The 18,415-nt window shown below is 48.7% G+C and overlaps 1 protein-coding gene across 2 annotated transcripts; it reads right to left on the bottom strand.

Annotated features, from left to right (window-relative positions):
* Positions 1-264: 264 nt before the first annotated feature.
* Positions 265-16,299, bottom strand: IQGAP3 (IQ motif containing GTPase activating protein 3). 2 transcript variants are annotated; one of them, XM_044271506.1, is made up of 38 exons: positions 16,180-16,299; positions 15,306-15,393; positions 15,070-15,226; positions 14,757-14,834; positions 14,546-14,622; positions 14,191-14,258; positions 13,977-14,090; positions 13,622-13,800; positions 13,363-13,450; positions 13,115-13,278; positions 12,958-13,045; positions 12,249-12,412; positions 11,958-12,118; positions 11,367-11,488; positions 11,004-11,167; positions 10,242-10,332; positions 9,701-9,868; positions 9,448-9,590; positions 9,175-9,345; positions 8,979-9,062; positions 8,150-8,221; positions 7,838-7,907; positions 7,233-7,441; positions 6,990-7,142; positions 6,513-6,676; positions 6,198-6,422; positions 5,869-6,009; positions 5,692-5,776; positions 5,344-5,570; positions 5,136-5,268; positions 4,940-5,042; positions 4,459-4,606; positions 4,235-4,322; positions 3,953-4,165; positions 1,906-2,072; positions 1,712-1,813; positions 1,526-1,634; positions 265-1,342 (listed from the first exon to the last, which is right to left on the bottom strand). In XM_044271506.1, exons 1-38 carry the CDS (start codon positions 16,211-16,213, stop codon positions 1,226-1,228), a joined length of 4,929 nt encoding a protein of 1,642 aa, XP_044127441.1. In that variant the 5' UTR covers positions 16,214-16,299; the 3' UTR covers positions 265-1,225. The 2 variants fall into 2 exon arrangements, with proteins under 2 accessions (XP_044127441.1, XP_044127443.1); XM_044271508.1 differs by having other exon boundaries at positions 16,067-16,196.
* Between the last annotated feature and the right edge of the window lie 2,116 nt (positions 16,300-18,415).

Here is an 18,415-nt window from a genome sequence, read left to right as displayed (position 1 = left end):
GTGAGTGCCGCTCTGGAGTATAATACAGGATGTAACTCAGGATCAGTACAGGATAAGTAAAGACTGATTAACATAAAGTAACCACAATGAACAAGTCAGCACTTGCAGAATAATTCAGCTTTATTAAAATTCACGGAAAAAAAAACCAAGACGATGCCAGTGATTCAGAGGACACCAGTCAGCCGTACACAGAGCAGCGGCAGACATTGCGACTACAGATTTTGTCTAGGCAATAATTAGACAAGGGTTTGAGGTATAAATATATTGGGTGGGGGTGGGGTAGACAAATGACAAATACACGGAGACAGCACTATACATGTACAACGTGACAAAAGAAAAAAAAATGTCCCTTATGAGATCTATGGTTGTCAGATTTCCTAATTAGGTACTGTATTCTAATTAACTCTTATAGCAGGCACTTCTGCTGGGTATTAGCCAGGCACAGCGCCATGCTTCCCTTTGTGGCCGTGCCTGGTAATGCAGCACACTCCAAGGCATGGAGATTAGCTGCAGTACCAGGCACGGCCACTACAAGAAGTATGGCGCCGTGTCTGCTAACCAATAAAGATGCCCCTTCTGTAAGCTCATCAGCCGGGGAGGCATGAGCGAGACCCACAGTGATATTCTACAGACCGCCTACTTTAAGGCTAGACCATCAATTCGGGCATCCCAGGTAACCCTTTAAATGCCGCTCAGCTATGATTCTAGTGTTCTAGGTCACTCAAAGCAATTAACCATTAGTTCTCCTGCAGTCTTTGGAAAAAAGAAAGTGGTTGATAGATGAGGTTCCTTGTTAATAAGTGCAGACAACACACGTGTGACCTAAGGCGAGTGCAGAGGATGGTGACTCCATGTTACGGAGGACAAAGGGTTAATCAGCCCTGGCCCTTATGACCATAAATCAGTGCAGCCGTGTAGTAAAAGTCACAATATTGCACAAATCGCTGACGAGATGATTTGTTCTGTCCGACACTACCACAGGGCTGCGGTGCGGAGCTCAAAGTGCAGCCGGTTCCTTAACGTTTCCACGGAAACATAAAGCAGCGTTCAGGTTAATAATCTGCAGCATTGATATTAATTACGAAGCGAACATGATTCATGCATGGAAGTGCAATCGTTACAGCCGCAGTTCCCCTTTTGGCCACAAGAGGGCGGTTGTCACCCAGGTGAAACGCAGCGTGCGAGGACTTAGTGTTCAATGGAGGCAGAAAGACGAGGCCGGAGCTCAGGTCTTGCGGAAGAACTTCTTGTTCAGCAGGAAGATGAGCAGGTTGACGTTCACCTTGGCTTTATCGAACATCTTCATGACAGCGACTCCTTCGTACTGCAGCTGGAGGAGGTCCTGGATGACATAGGGTTAAACATTAGCTAGACCTAAAGGAGGCCTTCAAACTCAAGCTGGCCACAAAAGGATCATTTTGATGGTCTCTGCTTGCTGTCTATACAAAGCCAACATTATTCATAGCTGGAGCTCCTCACAGTTTTTGGTCCTCAAATACAAGGATCGTCACCATCTTCCACTGACCTGATAATGAAGCTGGAATTTTTCCATGTCAACACCCAAAAACTTGGTCTTCACTTGAAACTTCCCGGGCTCCTCACAGGGGGTTATGTCAAAAATGACGTTACGGAATCTAGAAGACAAAACATGGAGATACTCATTGAGCAGGAAGACGGTGATGACTCCTAGGTTTGGAGGAGAAGTACTGACTGGCTGAACGGAAGGTCTTCTATCTCCAGTAGGACGCCCTTCTCGTGCAGTCTGGTCGCCGTGTAGTTCAGAGAGTTCTGCTTCTTATTTTTCCCTGTCGGTCTTGGAAGGAAACACAATGCAGAAAAATTTGAGACTCTTAGGCAAGACTTAAATGCCTGGCATGAAGATGTGAAGACCAGCGGGCACCATACTTCTGGTTGGCAGTGAGGTTGTCCAGGCAGGTTTTGATGTATTGGTTGTAGAAGTCGATCTGTTCTTCATGGAAGGCAGTCTTGCATTGCAGCCTCTGCATGGTCTGACGTAGCTTCACCAACTCTGCCTTCCTGTGCTGACGATATCTCCTCTGGTTCCGAATATCCTGGAAGTGGAGATAAAATATGAAATTTCGGTACCCACGATATGGCTATAAAAAGGCTTTAACAAGAGATGGCCTTCATGGAGGCTTTGGCCTCCCTGATGCAAAAACTTACCACAGGGCGATATCGTTGAGAAGATGGCTCCAACTGTCTATCCCACAACATAAAATATTGGGCTCGGACTTAGAACTAGTCAACTTATCTGATTACCAGCTTGCTGGTCTATGGGGTATAGGTGGAACCTCGTATCTTCCGTTACATAGTCTAACCAGGTGTTCATGGTTAGCGGCAAGCCATTCTCTGATCCTCCAAGACATCTACCTTCTTCTCTAATCCCTTTCCTACTCCATCCTAATTTCACAGATACTCCAGGCAATGGGAGAAGGACCTAGAGAGATCCTTTTCTACAGTAGAAATAGACCAGATACATTTAGGATCCCATGGCTTTTCACGCTGCGTCAGAATCCAGGAACACTCATAAACCAATGACCAGGTGGTACAACCACCCTCACAAACTCCATAAAATGGGATTACGGGAGCGACTGCTGGAGATGTTCTCAGGAAGGGGACACATTAGGCCAGAGTTCCCCAACTCCAGTCCTCAGGACCCACCTTCCAGTCAGGATTTGAGAATAACCCACAGAATGAACACCTGTGGTAAGTCCTAAGGCATTGACACTAATTATATCACCTGCTCAATACTAAGGAAATCCTAAAAACATGACCGGTAGGTGGGCCCTGAGGACTGGAGTTGAGGAACCCTGCATTAGGCCACATATTCTGGTTTTGCCCTCAAATAAGGGGATTCTGGGAACAAGGAGAACACAAATTAAACCAAATACGTGGCACTTCCATTCATCTATCGTCCTCGTCGCTCTTATTGTGGATCCCGTCAGACAACTGGACCCCAAAAGACATCTGATTTGCCTACTTGGATGGTCCAAGCCGCTAGGTACCTAATCCCCAACTATTACTCAATGGGAGTAAAAATAAATAAAAAATAAACGAAAAAACGACCAGCTGTGCCTCATGGAGGAATTCGCAAGCTGGGCAAATAGAACTCACTCTAGAATCCTAAAAACTTGGGCTCCTTGGAGAGAATACAAAAGCAAAAACACGAGTTAAAAAATGTCCACTTTCGACGCTCAAAAGTGACCTCTCTCACAGACCCTCTGACTAGTCAAAAATATACAACACACACATGGTTAAATGGAAAATCTAAGAGGAATTTCTCCCTCCTCCCGTCTATAAACCACAAAACCTGTAGAGGACTTACTTTGTTTGCCTGACTGCCCGGGTGCGACCACAGACCTGCGCTCACTATTAGTTATATGAATAGTTCTCTGTTATGTTCTAGGGCGTCTACGACCGCAACAAATGACCACTGGCAAAATCCTACAAGGAGCTCCTGCAGAGGTCTATTGAAAAGTACTGAAAGATCTGGAGTTTGTTCATTCTGCTCCACTATTATTATATGATGCTCCGACACCTTTTATATGTTATGTACTCTATATAAAATATCAATAAAAAGATATCTGAGAGAAAAAAAAAGCTTTAAGACTTCATGGGATATTAGTTGAGTAATATACTCCAGAGCTGCACTCACTATTCTGCTGGTGCAGTCACTGTGTACATACATTACTTATCCTGTACTGATCCTGAGTTACATCCTGTATTATACTCCAGAGCTGCACTCACTGTTCAGCTAGCATTTTCCGCTTGTACTGTATAGTGATAGGTGTCCTACTTTATAGCAGCTCATCCAAGTTGTTTGAGGGTTGCCAGACTTGCCCACTGTTACAATCAGCAGAATTGTGAATACAGCTCTGGGCTACAATAAGCTGATTACACTCAGAGACGACTTCTCCTTGTGAACAGATACCTTAGCAATCATGTCGATTATTTCTTGGTAATGGTTATGAGAGGACACCAGTCCCAGGCTCTCCAGTTTGCGCAGGTTGCGGGTGACCTTGCGTTTCTTGTCCTCAATCGATAGTTTACTGTTGCCCAGCAGAGATCGATGGCGCTTCATCTTCTCGGGGGTCTGGGCATCTCTGACAGCTCTTTGGTGCATTAGGTGGTAGTGGGATGCCTCCTGCCCAGAAACAAACATTATATCTGCCATCTCCTGATCAGCCACACTTCAGACTTGAGTGGTACTTACCTGCTGCGCTGAGGCGGAGTTGTTCAGAACTTCCACCAGAGAATCTCCAGGCTGGGACTGGATGATGTCCACCAACATGTGCTTGGTACTAGATAGGAGAAGAGCAGGAATCAAGAGAGTGGAAACCCACCACACTTAAGGACAACTACCACCTATGAGGAGCTTCGGTCTGGTGAGGTGTCCAGTGGGGTAAGTATGGAGGCACTTCTGGGCTCTTCCCTCACCTGAGCAGTAGGCTGTGAGTGTCCATCTCTTCTGCATTGGTCCCAACCATATCAAACTTGTTAGTAAGAGTTAGCGACATCTCCAGCTTGCGGAGCTGGGCTAAAGCTTGTTCTGAGGCCGCTTCATGTAGGTTGGAGGTGCTTTCTCCTGTGGTCCAGAGAAGAGGAGATCTGTGAGGCTCACATTCATTTTAGGTTAGTAGACTGTATGTTCTGATCTAGGGTCTGGTCTAGTGTCTCAAACTGAGGGGTCTAGTCTGGGGTGTAAATTTAACTGAGGGGTCTGCCCTAATACATTTTGCAGTATGGGGTCTATGACCCTTCATCCTTTCTTCTCTTGATAGTTGGTAGTGGTTCCTCAAAATAATTTTTTCCAGTAGTTTCCCAATGCAAAAAGAGTTGGGAAACCCTGGTCTGCATTATATCTAGAGTGACTGGCAGCAGATAAGTCTTTAGAGCTGGACCCAAGAACCCAACATACCGATCAAGGACTGGACCGTAGGAAGCTCTCCCAGGTCTTCAAGGAGTTCATGAATTGGATCTTTATGGTCTGGAGCAATGGCATCTTGGTGCTCTAATAACAACTGGAAATAACATGAGAACAGATCAAATCACATTGTCCATCACAATTCACAGGTGGCTGCCAAGACACTATGACTCGAGGTCCAATCCCTCACCTTGTGTGTGTCTATCAGCTCCCCAACTGTTATGTATATGACTGGTTTAATGGTGTTGACCATTTCAGAGTACTCATCTATATTGAATCGCTCCTCTGGTTCCGGGACATTACAAGCTGTGAGGATGAACTTCCTATAGGTGAAGAACAGATTTCCATCAGAGCTTGAAGTCATCATACAAGATACCAAAAGGGCAGTGGACACATACCTAAACTTCCAGTGCATCTCAGCCAGATACTGGTTGACGAGTCCCAGGTGGGAATCCTCAAACAACTTATTGGCAGCCACATGCTGAAGAACCTTGGCGATGGAGCCCAATGTCCGTCTTTGATCTGGATGAATAGTCCCACCCGCCGACATGTCCACTATGTCAAAAGCATCAGGAGCCACCACGGCCGGGTTCATAAAGCGGTAGTAGAGCAAGTTGCCCACAATCTGCCCAACAGAGACAAAAAGGAGAAGACCAACTGCAGTCACAGGAGAGGAGATGGACTGTGCAGGCACAGCAGCATGCATGTCGCATGCAGTGAGAAAACTCTGAAAGTTTAAGGCTTACCTTATGGATATCCTCTTCTCTTGCTTTTGGGAACTTTTGGCTTAGAGAATTTTTCAGCACCTTACCGATATAACGCATGCCATAACTTAGGTAGATATAAAAAAATAAAATAAAACTTTTGTAAATCTGTACTCTATGGGCCTCCACTACTGCACTCCTTCGTATCACAAAACTTACGGTATCTGGTCAACATTGGCAAAGATGGTGGAGAAAAACTTGTCAGTCACAGAAATGAGGTTCCTGGTAGAGATATCAAGACGCCTCTGAACCTCGGAGTGGGTGAGCGCCTGCTCTGGAGTGACGTCATACGGGAGCGTGCTGCAAGACATCATAATAAATCACCCTCAAAAAGAGCTTCCAAAAAAAGGGAACTGTCGGTTGCCCACCACCAATGTCAGATAGATGTGGGTCCCACTCTCTACGGAAAGGCTGCCCTCCGTTCACTTTGGGGGTCCCGTTCTGGAGACAGGTTCCAGAGGTCCCATGGACATATTTAGGAGCCGTACCTCTTTTTTCCGGTCTGAGACTCCACTTGATTCACCCAACTCTTATAGATTTCGACTGGACTGATGCGAATATTGATGGTTTTGTCCTGTAAAACCTCCTTCACCATGTTCCCAAGGATCTGGCGTAAGGCGTTCTGGCCGCGGGCGCTCCGGTAGAAGCTGACCAGCAGGCGGATGACTGTAGGGTTCCCAGTTATGATGTCTTGGATTCTGTCTACTTTGGAGCTGTAAAGGGGAGGGGAGCAAATAAATCACATTATCAATTAATGCCAATGACATTCGGAGCTCCCCCCGTGTACTTAAAGGGGAACTCACGTGATCTCCTCCTGCAGAGCTGTATGGAAGAGCCTGAGGAGCAGGTAAGCTTCCCGGCGATCAGAAGCGTAGTTGTAGAGGGTGAAGGTTACAGATTCCATGAACTTGGTGGATTTGTTCTGAGGCATCTGGAAGATCAGCCTGGCCATGTACTCGGGGTTCGTCTGAGAACAAGATTAAGATTTTGTGGCCGTCAGTGAATGGAAACATTCCTGTTAATCCTGAGGCACTCAAAGCCCATCCGCGGCCGCAGGTTTGATACCCTGTGTGGTCTAAAAAAGGTTTTCCAGGCTATCGATATCAGGTTGGTGGGGGTCAGATACCTGGCCCCCCCGCCAAGTATAGGTCATCAATATTAAACGTCTGGAAAACCCCTTCAATGTCCCATTCCCAGAAAGCAAGCAGAGATCTTGTATATAATATGCAAGTTGCAAACCAGATTACCAGTCTGGCGAGGAACGTTGGCCGGGGCCTCACCTGTAACAGGTAGAAGAGGTGCTGATATGCCTCAAGCTTTTGCCGCTTCTCCTTGCTCAGAGACTTTAACCCTTTCTGCTTGTCGAGGGCCATCAGGTCCGACAGCTGCTCCTTGTTTTTCTTGGTGAGCTTCTTGCAATGGGACACGACTTCCTGCGTCACAGATTAAAGGGATGGGTCAACACTAGGAGCTAGGGGAGGTGTCACTGTACTGTAGTGCCCTATTGAGCGGCCGCTCAGCACCTGCAAGGTGATCCTGTTCTTCACCAACAGGCCGATCTTGATGTCCATCATATTGAGGTCGTTCTCCAGCCGTTGATTTGATCGGATTTTCTTCACCACCTCCTCCCGCAGCTTCATCACTTCCCTCTCCTCCCAAAAGTCACGTTCACTCTGCTCCAGTAAGTGGGCAAACTTCCGCAGGGTGCTGAGCGGGGGGTTTTTGGCGTGGACTGTGACAAGGAACAATAGAGTTCAGTCTTGCTCCATCCATGATTCAAGGGGTTGTCTCAATAAAGGCGAGGGTGGCATATAGCCATTAGAAGACATTAAAAGGGCCTGTCCGGCCAACAAACACTATGGTGAACCCCACAGGACCGGGCAGTGGCTTGGTTTGGCGACCACTGCAGCCAATCACAGGCCTCAGCGGTCACATCTGCTTGAACAGTACATGGCAGTAGTACCAAACCACTTCCCGATTCTGTGGGGATAGGAAGCGGCCGAGAATGGGACAACAACCCCTTTAATGCCTGGAAGGAGTCATCTTATAGCTCCAGAAAAGATGGATGGAGCCGTCAGATGCCGCAGACCGGATCATTCTAGCGATAGGCCTTCGACGGCCTGCTCACCCAGCATCCTGTAGTCCCCTCTGGCCTTGCTGGCTCGGAAGAAGGCCTGGATCTTTATAACGCTGGCAACCTGCAAGTACAATAGATTACAGTGTGAAGCTGACACACAAAGCGAGACAACACGGACCGGAACCGTCATGGCCGACAACTTTAGTATCAGCCCTCCTGCAGCTTTTACAACTCCATGTAGGTCTTTAAATCGCCCTGTATTACATAGGGCGGCCATAATGGTATGATTACTATTGGTTGCCCCCAACAATTTGGCTTTTAAGGGCATAACAATTAGAATACCAAATTTAGAGCAATACGTACGTTCCTCCGGAAATATCTAAGCCTCTCTCGATATTTCTTGCTGGCGAGCCACATCCTCACCAGTGACTGGATCTGATCAAGAGAGTAGAAAATGGGGAGGAAGGTTTTGAAAGTGAAGCTGGTTCATGACCATACGATGAGTTAACCAATATCTTACTGTTATAGCAGGAATTCAGAAAAACTGATTGTACGCCAGAGCTGCACTCACTATTCTGCTGGTGCAGTCACTGTGTACATACATTACTTATCCTGTACTGATCCTGAGATACATCCTGTATTATACTCCAGAGCTGCACTCACTATTCTGCTGGTGCAGTCACTGTGTACATACATTACTTATCCTGTACTGATCCTGAGTTACATCCTGTATTATACTCCAGAGCTGCACTCACTATTCTGCTGGTGCAGTCACTGTGTACATACATTACTTATCCTGTACTGATCCTGAGTTACATCCTGTATTATACTGCAGAGCTGCACTCACTATTCTGCTGGTGTAGTCTCTGTATACATACATTACTTATCCTGTACTGATCCTGAGTTACATCCTGTATTATACTCCAGAGCTGCACTCACTATTCTGCTGGTGCAGTCACTGTGTAGATACATTACTTATCCTGTACTGATCCTGAGTTACATCCTGTATTATACTGCAGAGCTGCGCTCACTATTCTGCTGCTGCAGTCACTGTGTACATACATTACTTATCCTGTACTGATCCTGAGTTACATCCTGTATTATACTGCAGAGCTGCACTCACTATTCTGCTGCTGCAGTCACTGTGTACATACATTACTCATCCATGCAGTAATTCATTTTCATCGTTTACCTTGATGACAGCCGCTACGTTCCTGTGTAGATATCGGAGCCTCTGTAGATACGCCTGTCGCTGCCTATACCCCCTCCACTGCGCCTGTGAACAGCCCACATCAATATCAAGGGTGGAGTAATAATCCTTATTACTAATTATAATACTCGGGTCTCATTAGGAATCCATCCCCAGGACCGGAGGGCGAGGTCTGTACCTGGATCGCGGTGGCGGCGGGCACTTGCTTGTGCAGGAGATTCTTCCTCTGGGTGAAGTTCCTGCGCACCAGGTAGCCTCTCATGCGCGCCTGCAGCCTCACCAGCATGTCCGCGCTGGCCTCCCACTGCTTCTCCCGCCGGAAGCCGCTCGTCACTTTATTAATTGTGGACTGGAAAATTGAAGAGTAGATTTATTATAGATAAATAAGACAACAGGAAATAATTTCCCCAAATTACTTAGGAGGCACCACGAGGTATCCTTTCTCCCTTACCTGGATTTCCTCCCGGGACAGGTGTGTCGTGCTGGGACTGAATCCTGGCGGTTGTTCCCACGAGCCCTCGAAGGAGCGCAGGTGGAAGTAATAGTCACCTCTGTCCTTTACCTTGTGCCTCACCCAACAATTTGCTGCATCGCCTGCAGTTAGCATGGACAGACACAAGAGGGCAGCAGAGTTTAGAGAAGAGACATACCATGATTCGTTGTGGTGGGCACAGCAATCCGCGGCATCGGTCGGCCGGTCTCACCTCTCTTGCGTTTGCTGTTCATGATTGCGGCAAGTTCAGATTGATATCCATCGGCGCAGTCTGACACCACCCCGCAGAGCAAAGCATCCGGGTTACGCAACACCCGCAGGGTTTGAGAGGGTCTTCCTTCCTTTATGGATTGGTTGATGGCCGCTATGCCCAGAGCCACTGAGAATCGGAGGTGAGGAATAGGAGAAAGTGACAAGGGTCCGACTGCTCTGCGCTGACCGCTGGGACCCCACCTGATACCCAAGCATGGTACGCGTCTCTCCGTATGATTGGAGTAGCAGTGACCACCGCTCCAGGGGAAACGAAACCCCCCTCCCATGTCTGAATCCTCTGCTTTGACCACTGGGACCCCAGCTGATTACATCTGAATCAAACTCCATGGGAGTGATGAAGATACCAGAGCACTGTGCTTGTCTATCCCTACCAGAGATGGAGTGGCAGTGACCACCGCCCCCACCCCACGACCACCGCCCCCCCCCCCCCCCCCCCCTATCATTCTCTTGGTCACCTATTCTGTAAACGGGACACTCACTTCTCCGGGCTCTTGTATTTTCCTGGTTTGCCTGAGACACTCCTCTCTGTATCTCCTCCAACCACAGAACCGCGGCGTCATCCCGGGTCACCTGTGCCAACAACCACAATATGGAATTATTTTTGTCAGCAGCAGCTTCTTCTTCAGAAACATCTAATTCAAAATGTGCCGCTGCCTGGCCTGCAGCCACCACTAGGGGGAGCTCATAATAAGTGGCTTTAGATTGGTTGGAACTGAAAGTGAGCTCCCTCTGGTGGCAGCTGCTGGTAACACAGCTAAGGCTACTTTCACACTTGCGTTGCTGGATTCCGGCAGGCAGTTCCGTCGCCAGAACTGCCTGCCGGACCCGGAAATCGGCGTGCAAATGGATAGCATTTGTTTCCCGGATCAGTCTGACAAATGCATCGAAATACCGGATCCGTCTTTCCGGTGTCATCCGGAAAATCGGATCCGGTAAAAAAAAATAAAAAAAAATATTCACATTTTTAAAGGTCCGCGCATGCGCAGACAGAAATACCGGATCCGGCATTAATACATGTCAATGTAAATTAATACTGGATCTGGTATTCCGGAATTTTGGCGGGTGAAAATACCACAGGATACTGTAAACGGATCGCTCTCCATTCAGAATGCATGGGGATAAAACTGATGCGGTTTTTTTCCGGTATTGATCCCCTAGGACGGAACTCAGTGCCGGAAAGGAGTAACGCTAGTGTGAAAGTACCCTAACATTGTTGCGCCTAGGAGAGGCCTGTTATTCACCTCCTTTTTGTGCCGCAGGTCGCTGGTGAGGATCTGGTGGTAGAGGCTGGCTATTGGGAGGGCGACGTCGGTGAGGGCAGCCGCTGGCAGGAGCAAGGCGGTGAAGGTTTTCTGGGGGTCATTCTGTTCAAGCGCTTCGTTAATGAGGCTGACCGCCAGGATTTCTAGGAAGAAATAAAATGTGAATGAGACCTTCATCGCCCAAAGCTGCCGCTAAGAGAGGGTCTGGAGCGCCCACCAGAGGGCGTATGGATGTCAGTGGGTCCCATCAGCAGGACCGCTACCATGGGCTAGCCTGCAAGGAATGTACCAACAGGAAAGGGGGGTTGTCCAAGGCAGAGGTGCTTCGGCTCTTCCACTTACGGTCATGCTCCTCTTGTGTGGAGTGGTTAGTGTTATTGACACAGGACTGCAGATCGTTCCAGCTGAGGAAGCCGCACCCACCCTGAGACCGCCGCTTCCGCTTACACAATTTATTGAAGTATCTGGGGGGGGAAAAAAACAAAAAATAAAATAAAATAAAAAAAATACCGTTGTGAGTATACAGCTTCTATGCATCTCCATGGAAAGAGACATGAAGCTGATCTCTGACTGCGGGATCAGACTACACAGAGGTTTGTTTGTAGTCTGTTACCATGGATACACACGCCCTTATGGGATCAGACTACACAGAGGTTTGTTTGTAGTCTGTTACCATGGAGACACATGCTCTTATGGGATCAGACTACACAGAGGTTTGTTTGTAGTCTGTTACCATGGAGACACACGCCCTTATGGGATCAGACTACACAGAGGTTTGTTTGTAGTCTGTTACCATGGAGACACACGCCCTTATGGGATCAGACTACACAGAGGTTTGTTTGTAGTCTGTTACCATGGAGACACACGCCCTTACAGATATGCTTAGTCCGAGGGTATGTGTGGTGCTCGTCTGCTGGTCCCCCTCCTCCTCACCTCTGAATGTTGTCCTCATCCACATCAGACAGGCCTAGTGCGGCGCTCTCCAGGGCCGCCCAGAACGTATTCAGGTCCCCGGCCTCTAGGGCCCGGTTCACGAGGGCTACGGCGGACAGCATCTCCACGGCCACAAACAGCTCCTCCTGCACCAGGGAACCCTGAGGGAGGAAAAACGATGGCTTATAGGAAAGTCTGCAGGGGGACTTGGCGGCCATATTGGTCGTCACCCAGCTTTGCCCAGGCGCATGGCGTCGGATGGCGCGTTATCCGAGGAGGAACTAAACTCACTCGCGGACTCTGCCCCTGGAGAGTGGAGAGTTCCTGCTGGTACAGATCTGCCGCGAAGGGGTAGACGTCCGGCAGCTGCGCGTCCGGGCTGGCCAGCTCTTTCACGGTCAGTGCGGCGTTTCCGTTCCGGATGGCGGCGTTAATACGGGAGACAGCCTGCTGCACTAAAGAAGGAGAATCTGGGTCACCCTGCAGCACCCCTCAGCTTCCGGAGGCAACAGCGCCCCGTAGAGGTGAGGGGCAACACCCCCCCCCCCCCCACGGGGTGCTCCATATAAATAAAACTTAAACGCCCTAATAGAGACTTTGTTTTACAATGGCGCACCGGTTTCAATAGCTCTGCTTGCTGTCAGTGAATGAATGCACTCGCTGTTTACAGACTAATCGTGTATGACTTACCCATATAACTTGCGGATGCAAATGGGAATGTTTCTGTTTACTGACAGCAAGCAGAGATCTTACCGATTCGCTGAAACTCAAAGTATGTAAGGCATCGACTAAGCAAGATTTGCAAAAATAAAAACTGGACAAGCCCTTTAAGGACAGGATGACTATCCCCAGCATGCACTGCGCTGTATGGAGGTGTAGCTATCCATGCAAACACAGGGTGGCCCCTAAAACTCTCAGCTTCAGAAGCCACCCGGCTCGGGGGTGGGGGAAGGGGGGCCCGCAGCATTACAAGACTTCACCTTTAAGACCCAACGCTTACTGGCATGCTCTCTAACTGCGTTCTGATTGGCTGCGTCCACTCCGGCCTGTAGCTCCTCCTTCTCCAGCAGATCCACGCAACCCAGCTCCTGGAACACAACACCCCGGTCAGTGTACAGAACCGGGCATCACACGACGTAACGAGGCCGGGCACTCACCAGGGCTTTCTGCTCGCGGTCAATGGTCAGCTGCTCCAAGTACCAGTCGGCGTTCTCCCGCTGCAGTCTGCGCAGTAAGAGGGCGGAGTCTTGCAACGCGGCGTACAGGCTCCTCGCATCCTTCCTCTCCAGCGCTTCATCCACGTACTCCAGAGCTGCGTGCACTGAGGAGGAACGGAGGAGAGTCAGCGTGATGCCCGCCATCAGCTACATGCGACATCAGGGACGTGTCAAAGGGGTTAGGCTACCGTTCACTTTGTTAACGCTCCCCTGGATTTCGGCTTGCGTCAAGCAGTGGTCGTAGATGTCCTGACTGTCCGACGGGTTCTGCAGAACCTGCACAGGGGAGAAGCCACCAAAAAGCTAAAATTCAGAGGCCGTGTTCAGCCTGGAGTGCCAGTTCTGCAGAGGGTTAATGGAACCAGTCAGCAAGCTTGCTGACTGTTTCCAGTAGAATTGTGAATGCAGCTCTGGAGGATAAGAAGATAAATAAAACACACGCCTCACCTTATGGCGGGCATTTGCCATCTTGGTTGCCTTGGCTTGGTGGAGGAGTTCTTGGTACACTGCCGCCAGCTTCTCCTGAAGGTTCGCCAGCATGGCGTTGGGGTTCCGCAGGGCGGCCATGGTGTCCTGCGCCGCTCCTCTCTCCACCGCTTCATTGATGGCAATGACCGCTGCATGCACTAGAACAGACGGACAGGTATGGGTTAGGAGAGCTGAGGGGAAAGAGATTGCTTGCTGTCGGTGAATAGAAACCTTCACATCAGCAGAGCCAGAGATCTTGAAATGTATACAGTTGGAGAGCGCAGAACGTTTTATCCTGTCCGAGTAAGGCAGAGCCCCGACCGCTGCCGCTCACCTGCCGCTTCGTCCACGGACAGCTCGTTGGCCAGGATCCCCCCGATTTTGCTGAAGGCCGGCATCTGTAACCCATACTTGTCCAGCTCACTTTTCATGTGGCTGATTTCCTCCTCTGGAGAGAGAGAACGCGAGACGTGATATCGTAAGGGGTGATAGCATGTGGCACTACCACTCCCAGCAGGCACCATTCACTTCAATTATCGCACACTGACCTGTAAAATTCACTTTCCCGTATAAATCCTGAATCTGAGGAGCCAGCCCCAGCTTAAAGAGATACAAACTGTAAAAAAAAACGGCGGACTTAAAGACATGGCGCAACTTAAAGGACGACTCCGCTTTTTCGCCATTTCACTCTACATAAAGGGTTAAATAACTCAGGTCTTCACTTGACGCTTTTGGACAGATTTGGAGTTATTTTGGCTCTACTCTAGTCACTTCCAAAGCTGCTTCCGATTGTTCTGAATTTGGCTCCACCCACGATCAGACATGTGACCTGACAGCTGAGCTCCCACAATGCACTGCTCTTTGCCAACAGGATACCAGCAGACCTCTGAACCTGGACCTCACCTGAGGGCGTGAATACAGTAGACCACGCGGGGCATATTCTTCTTGTCGTATATGTCCGTAGTCTCCGGCTGGAAAAGCTGCAATCGGAGAAAGAGGCGGATTATTGGTGGGTGGACTACAAGTCCCAGCATGGCAAACCCCCATATCCTCCTATCTAGTTGGCTGCAGTAGGGGGCGCTGTTCCTTAGCCATCTACGGCTGGAGGACGCACCGTAGGCAGACCGATGTGGCTCATCGCGTGGCGCCAGTGGTTGATGTTATCCGTGTGCCGAAAATGAAGGCCTGCTGCCTGCAACACAGCAAGACAAGGGTTAAAACGACGCAACGGCAGGCATCCGCTCACTTACTGCATCCATCCCAAGCGATCCGTTTCCCTGCAGCGCCACCACAGGAGAAACAAAGTATTACACAATGAAACCCATAGGCGGGTGTAATGCTCGGGTTCTCCAGAGAGTGGCGTCCTCAGAGTATGGGTGTCAGTTCCTCTGCTTGCTGTCAGTGAATGGGAACCGTGGGGGGTGTACCTTATAACGCAGCTGATCGCCGTCGTAGATTTTCTTCAGCGGCACGATCTCCGGCGCAAAGAAACTCCCCAGCTTGGCGAGGATGACGCCATTGCGCAAGCTCTCCTCCAGCTCAGTAGGGGGCGGCAGCTCCTCATTCAGACAGGACTCCATCCAGCTGCAAAGGAAACCAAGAGAGGCCGCGATTACTTAAGAGAAGCACTTCCGGCGGTCACTACTACTCCCATCTTCCTCACCGCTTTGCCTCCTCCAGGTGACACAGGTACTGATAAGCGACATTCTGCCGCCGCTGCTCGTCCATCTCATCCGCCGTGAGGCGCTCATCTGGCAGAGAAGAGAAAAATTATACGCACAGCCGCATGCTGGGAGTTGTAGTTGCTTAACATCCGCAGTCCATATATTTTTAGGATAATGAAATATTTCCATAATAAAAGGGGGGGGGGGGGGGTTAGAAAAACATGGCTGCTTTCTGCCCACAACAGCACCACCCCTCCACAGGTTGTGTCTGGTACTGCAGCTCAACTCCAGAGCAGTGAATGGGACCGAGCTGTAATACCGCACACAACCTGCGCACAGGGGTGGCGCTCTTCTAGGCTCTCACACAAATCTGGAATGTAGGGTAAATATCTGACGGAGGAGCCTTTATCGCCCAGTCCCGCCCGCGTTGTAGTTCTTCACTGACCATAAAGCAAGGTATAGGAAAGCACTATTAATAAAAAACTAAGGCTGTGAAACTACAACTCCCAGCATGCACAGCGCTTGGCTGTCCCACAGAAATGAATGGCGCACGCTGAGAGCCTGCTGACCCCTGACTTACGGACTACAAGGACAAAGTGGCGGGCACCCAAAAAAATAAAAATGTTCAAAAACCCCACATTTTTTTAAAAAGAAAATAAATAAGACAAAAACACAAATCACATTAATCCAATTAAACTAAAAGATTCCTATAAAAATTAAAAAAATTATAAAAATAGTAAAAAATAAATACAATATTTACGATATCTGACTGGCCGTCACGTGACTAAATGACAGACGGAGCATGCTGGGCCGTGTAGTCCGCCGCAGCTGGCTATCTACAGAGCGCCCCCTCCCTGCTGGCCTCGCACTCACAGCCGTTGGTGGCCGGCCCGGCTCTGGTCCCCATGTCCGCCAGGTTTGGTCTCCGTTCTTCCTCCGTGTTTACTCTGGATTCGAATGTCCCGCCGCCGCCAGCCTTTTCCGGACTAACTGTCCACTGGGTGGCGCACAGCGATGACGTCACCAGAGGCGGAGGCATGCCGGGAATTGTAGTCTCTAGTCGCTGCTGAGCATCATGATATATATATACTGCAGTATCAATGGGTATTACAGGAGGGAACATGCCAGGCAGACTGAAAACTGCTTTATTCCTGGTCCATGAATAGAATCCAGCAGTAAAGACTGACACGCATACAGCCTGGGTGATATAACTTTTCCTAATGCAGAAGTATAAGCCATTCAGGGTCTGTGAAAAGCAGGATGAAAGTCATTAGTGCCTGGGGGGGGTCCAAGTATGTGGAGATGTCACCCATTAGTACTGTATAGGGGGGTGACTTCAGGGATCTGTATGGTTGTAACGTATTGCTACATTCACCCTGAGCGTCCCGATCCAGGAATAGAATTCTAGAACTACAGTGTAGACTGACACGCAGCCCATACAAAGCGGATGGGTGGAATAGGAGACTCTCGCTGAAAACTGTCTGGATATGAATAGGTTAATGGCGGGGGGGGGGGGGCGGTTTCTGCATTGTTGATCCCGGTTGCCCTTGGAGACGTTGACAAAGCAAGATGATCTCCTCCAAGAAACTCAATAGGGCTCAGCCATAGAGTCTGCGGAGGCTGGGAGAGGGACACGGCTGCTCCTCCTGTCAGGGTCTAGGACTCACTGCCGGTATGTGTTACCCCGGGCACAGAATGCTATGTGCCAGGGGATCACCGCCTCATACTGGTGTATGCATCCAGGGTGGCTTGTAGGGAACCGACACCATGACACGGGCTGCGGTATTATTAGGGTAATATATAGAATACTGGTACTGTATGGCACTATAGTGCAGGCTCCTTGTGGCACTGTTATGTGGGTACTGTATGGGGGTATTATTAGGGTAATATATAGAATACTGTTACTGTATGGCACTATAGTGCAGGCTCCTTATGGCACTGTTATGTGGGTACTGTATGGGGGTATTATTAGGGTAATATATAGAATACTGTTACTGTATGGCACTATAGTGCAGGCTCCTTATGGCACTGTTATGTGGGTACTGTATGGGGTATTATTAGGGTAATATATAGAATACTGTTACTGTATGACACTATAGTGCAGGCTCCTTATGGCACTGTTATGTGGGTACTGTATGGTGGTATTGGGGTAATATATAGAACATTTCTGGGGTACTGTTACTGTATGGCACTATAGTGCAGGCTCCTTATGGCACTGTTATGTGGGTACTGTATGGGGGTATTAGGGTAATATATAGGACATTTTTGGGGTACTGTTACTGTATGGCACTATAGTGCAGGCTCCTTATGGCACTGTTATGTGGGTACTGTATGGGGGTATTAGGGTAATATATAGGACATTTTTGGGGTACTGTTACTGTATGGCACTATAGTGCAGGCTCCTTATGGCACTGTTATGTGGGTACTGTATGGGGTATTAGGGTAATATATAGAACATTTCTGGGGTACTGTTACTGTATGGCACTATAGTGCAGGTTTCTTATGGCACTGTTATGTAGGTACTGTATGGGGGTATTAGGGTAATATATAGAACATTTTTGGGGTACTGTTACTGTATGGCACTATAGTGCAGGCTCCTTATGGCACTGTTATGTAGGTACTGTATGGGGGTATTAGGGTAATATATAGAACATTTTTGGGGTACTGTTACTGTATGGCACTATAGTGCAGGCTCCTTATGGCACTGTTATGTGGGTACTGTATGGGGGTATTAGGGTAATATATAGGACATTTTTGGGGTACTGTTACTGTATGGCACTATAGTGCAGGCTCCTTATGGCACTGTTATGTGGGTACTGTATGGGGGTATTAGGGTAATATATAGAACATTTTTGGGGTACTGTTACTGTATGGCACTATAGTGCAGGCTCCTTATGGCACTGTTATGTAGGTACTGTATGGGGTATTAGGGTAATATATAGAACATTTCTGGGGTACTGTTACTGTATGGCACTATAGTGCAGGCTTCTTATGGCACTGTTATGTGGGTACTGTATGGGGGTATTAGGGTAATATATAGGACATTTCTGGGGTACTGTTACTGTATGGCACTATAGTGCAGGATTCTTATGGCACTGTTATGTGGGTA

The sequence above is a fragment of the Bufo gargarizans genome, chromosome 11, assembly GCF_014858855.1.
Source record: "Bufo gargarizans isolate SCDJY-AF-19 chromosome 11, ASM1485885v1, whole genome shotgun sequence".
Lineage (NCBI taxonomy): Eukaryota > Metazoa > Chordata > Amphibia > Anura > Bufonidae > Bufo > Bufo gargarizans.
The sequence above is the reverse complement of the archived record's forward strand: the minus strand, read 5'-3'. Positions and strand labels throughout refer to the sequence as shown.

Bases quoted from the DNA above. Each gene is read 5' to 3' on its own strand.
- IQGAP3 (XM_044271506.1), bottom strand. From the start codon at position 16,213: ATGGGGACCAGAGCCGGGCCGGCCACCAACGGCT. The intron at 14,259-14,545 runs GTGAGGTCCAGG...TTTTTTTTACAG, and splicing joins TACTGTATTCACGCCCTCAG to TTTGTATCTCTTTAAGCTGG. The intron at 1,814-1,905 runs GTATGGTGCCCG...TTTCCTTCCAAG, and splicing joins AACCTCACTGCCAACCAGAA to ACCGACAGGGAAAAATAAGA.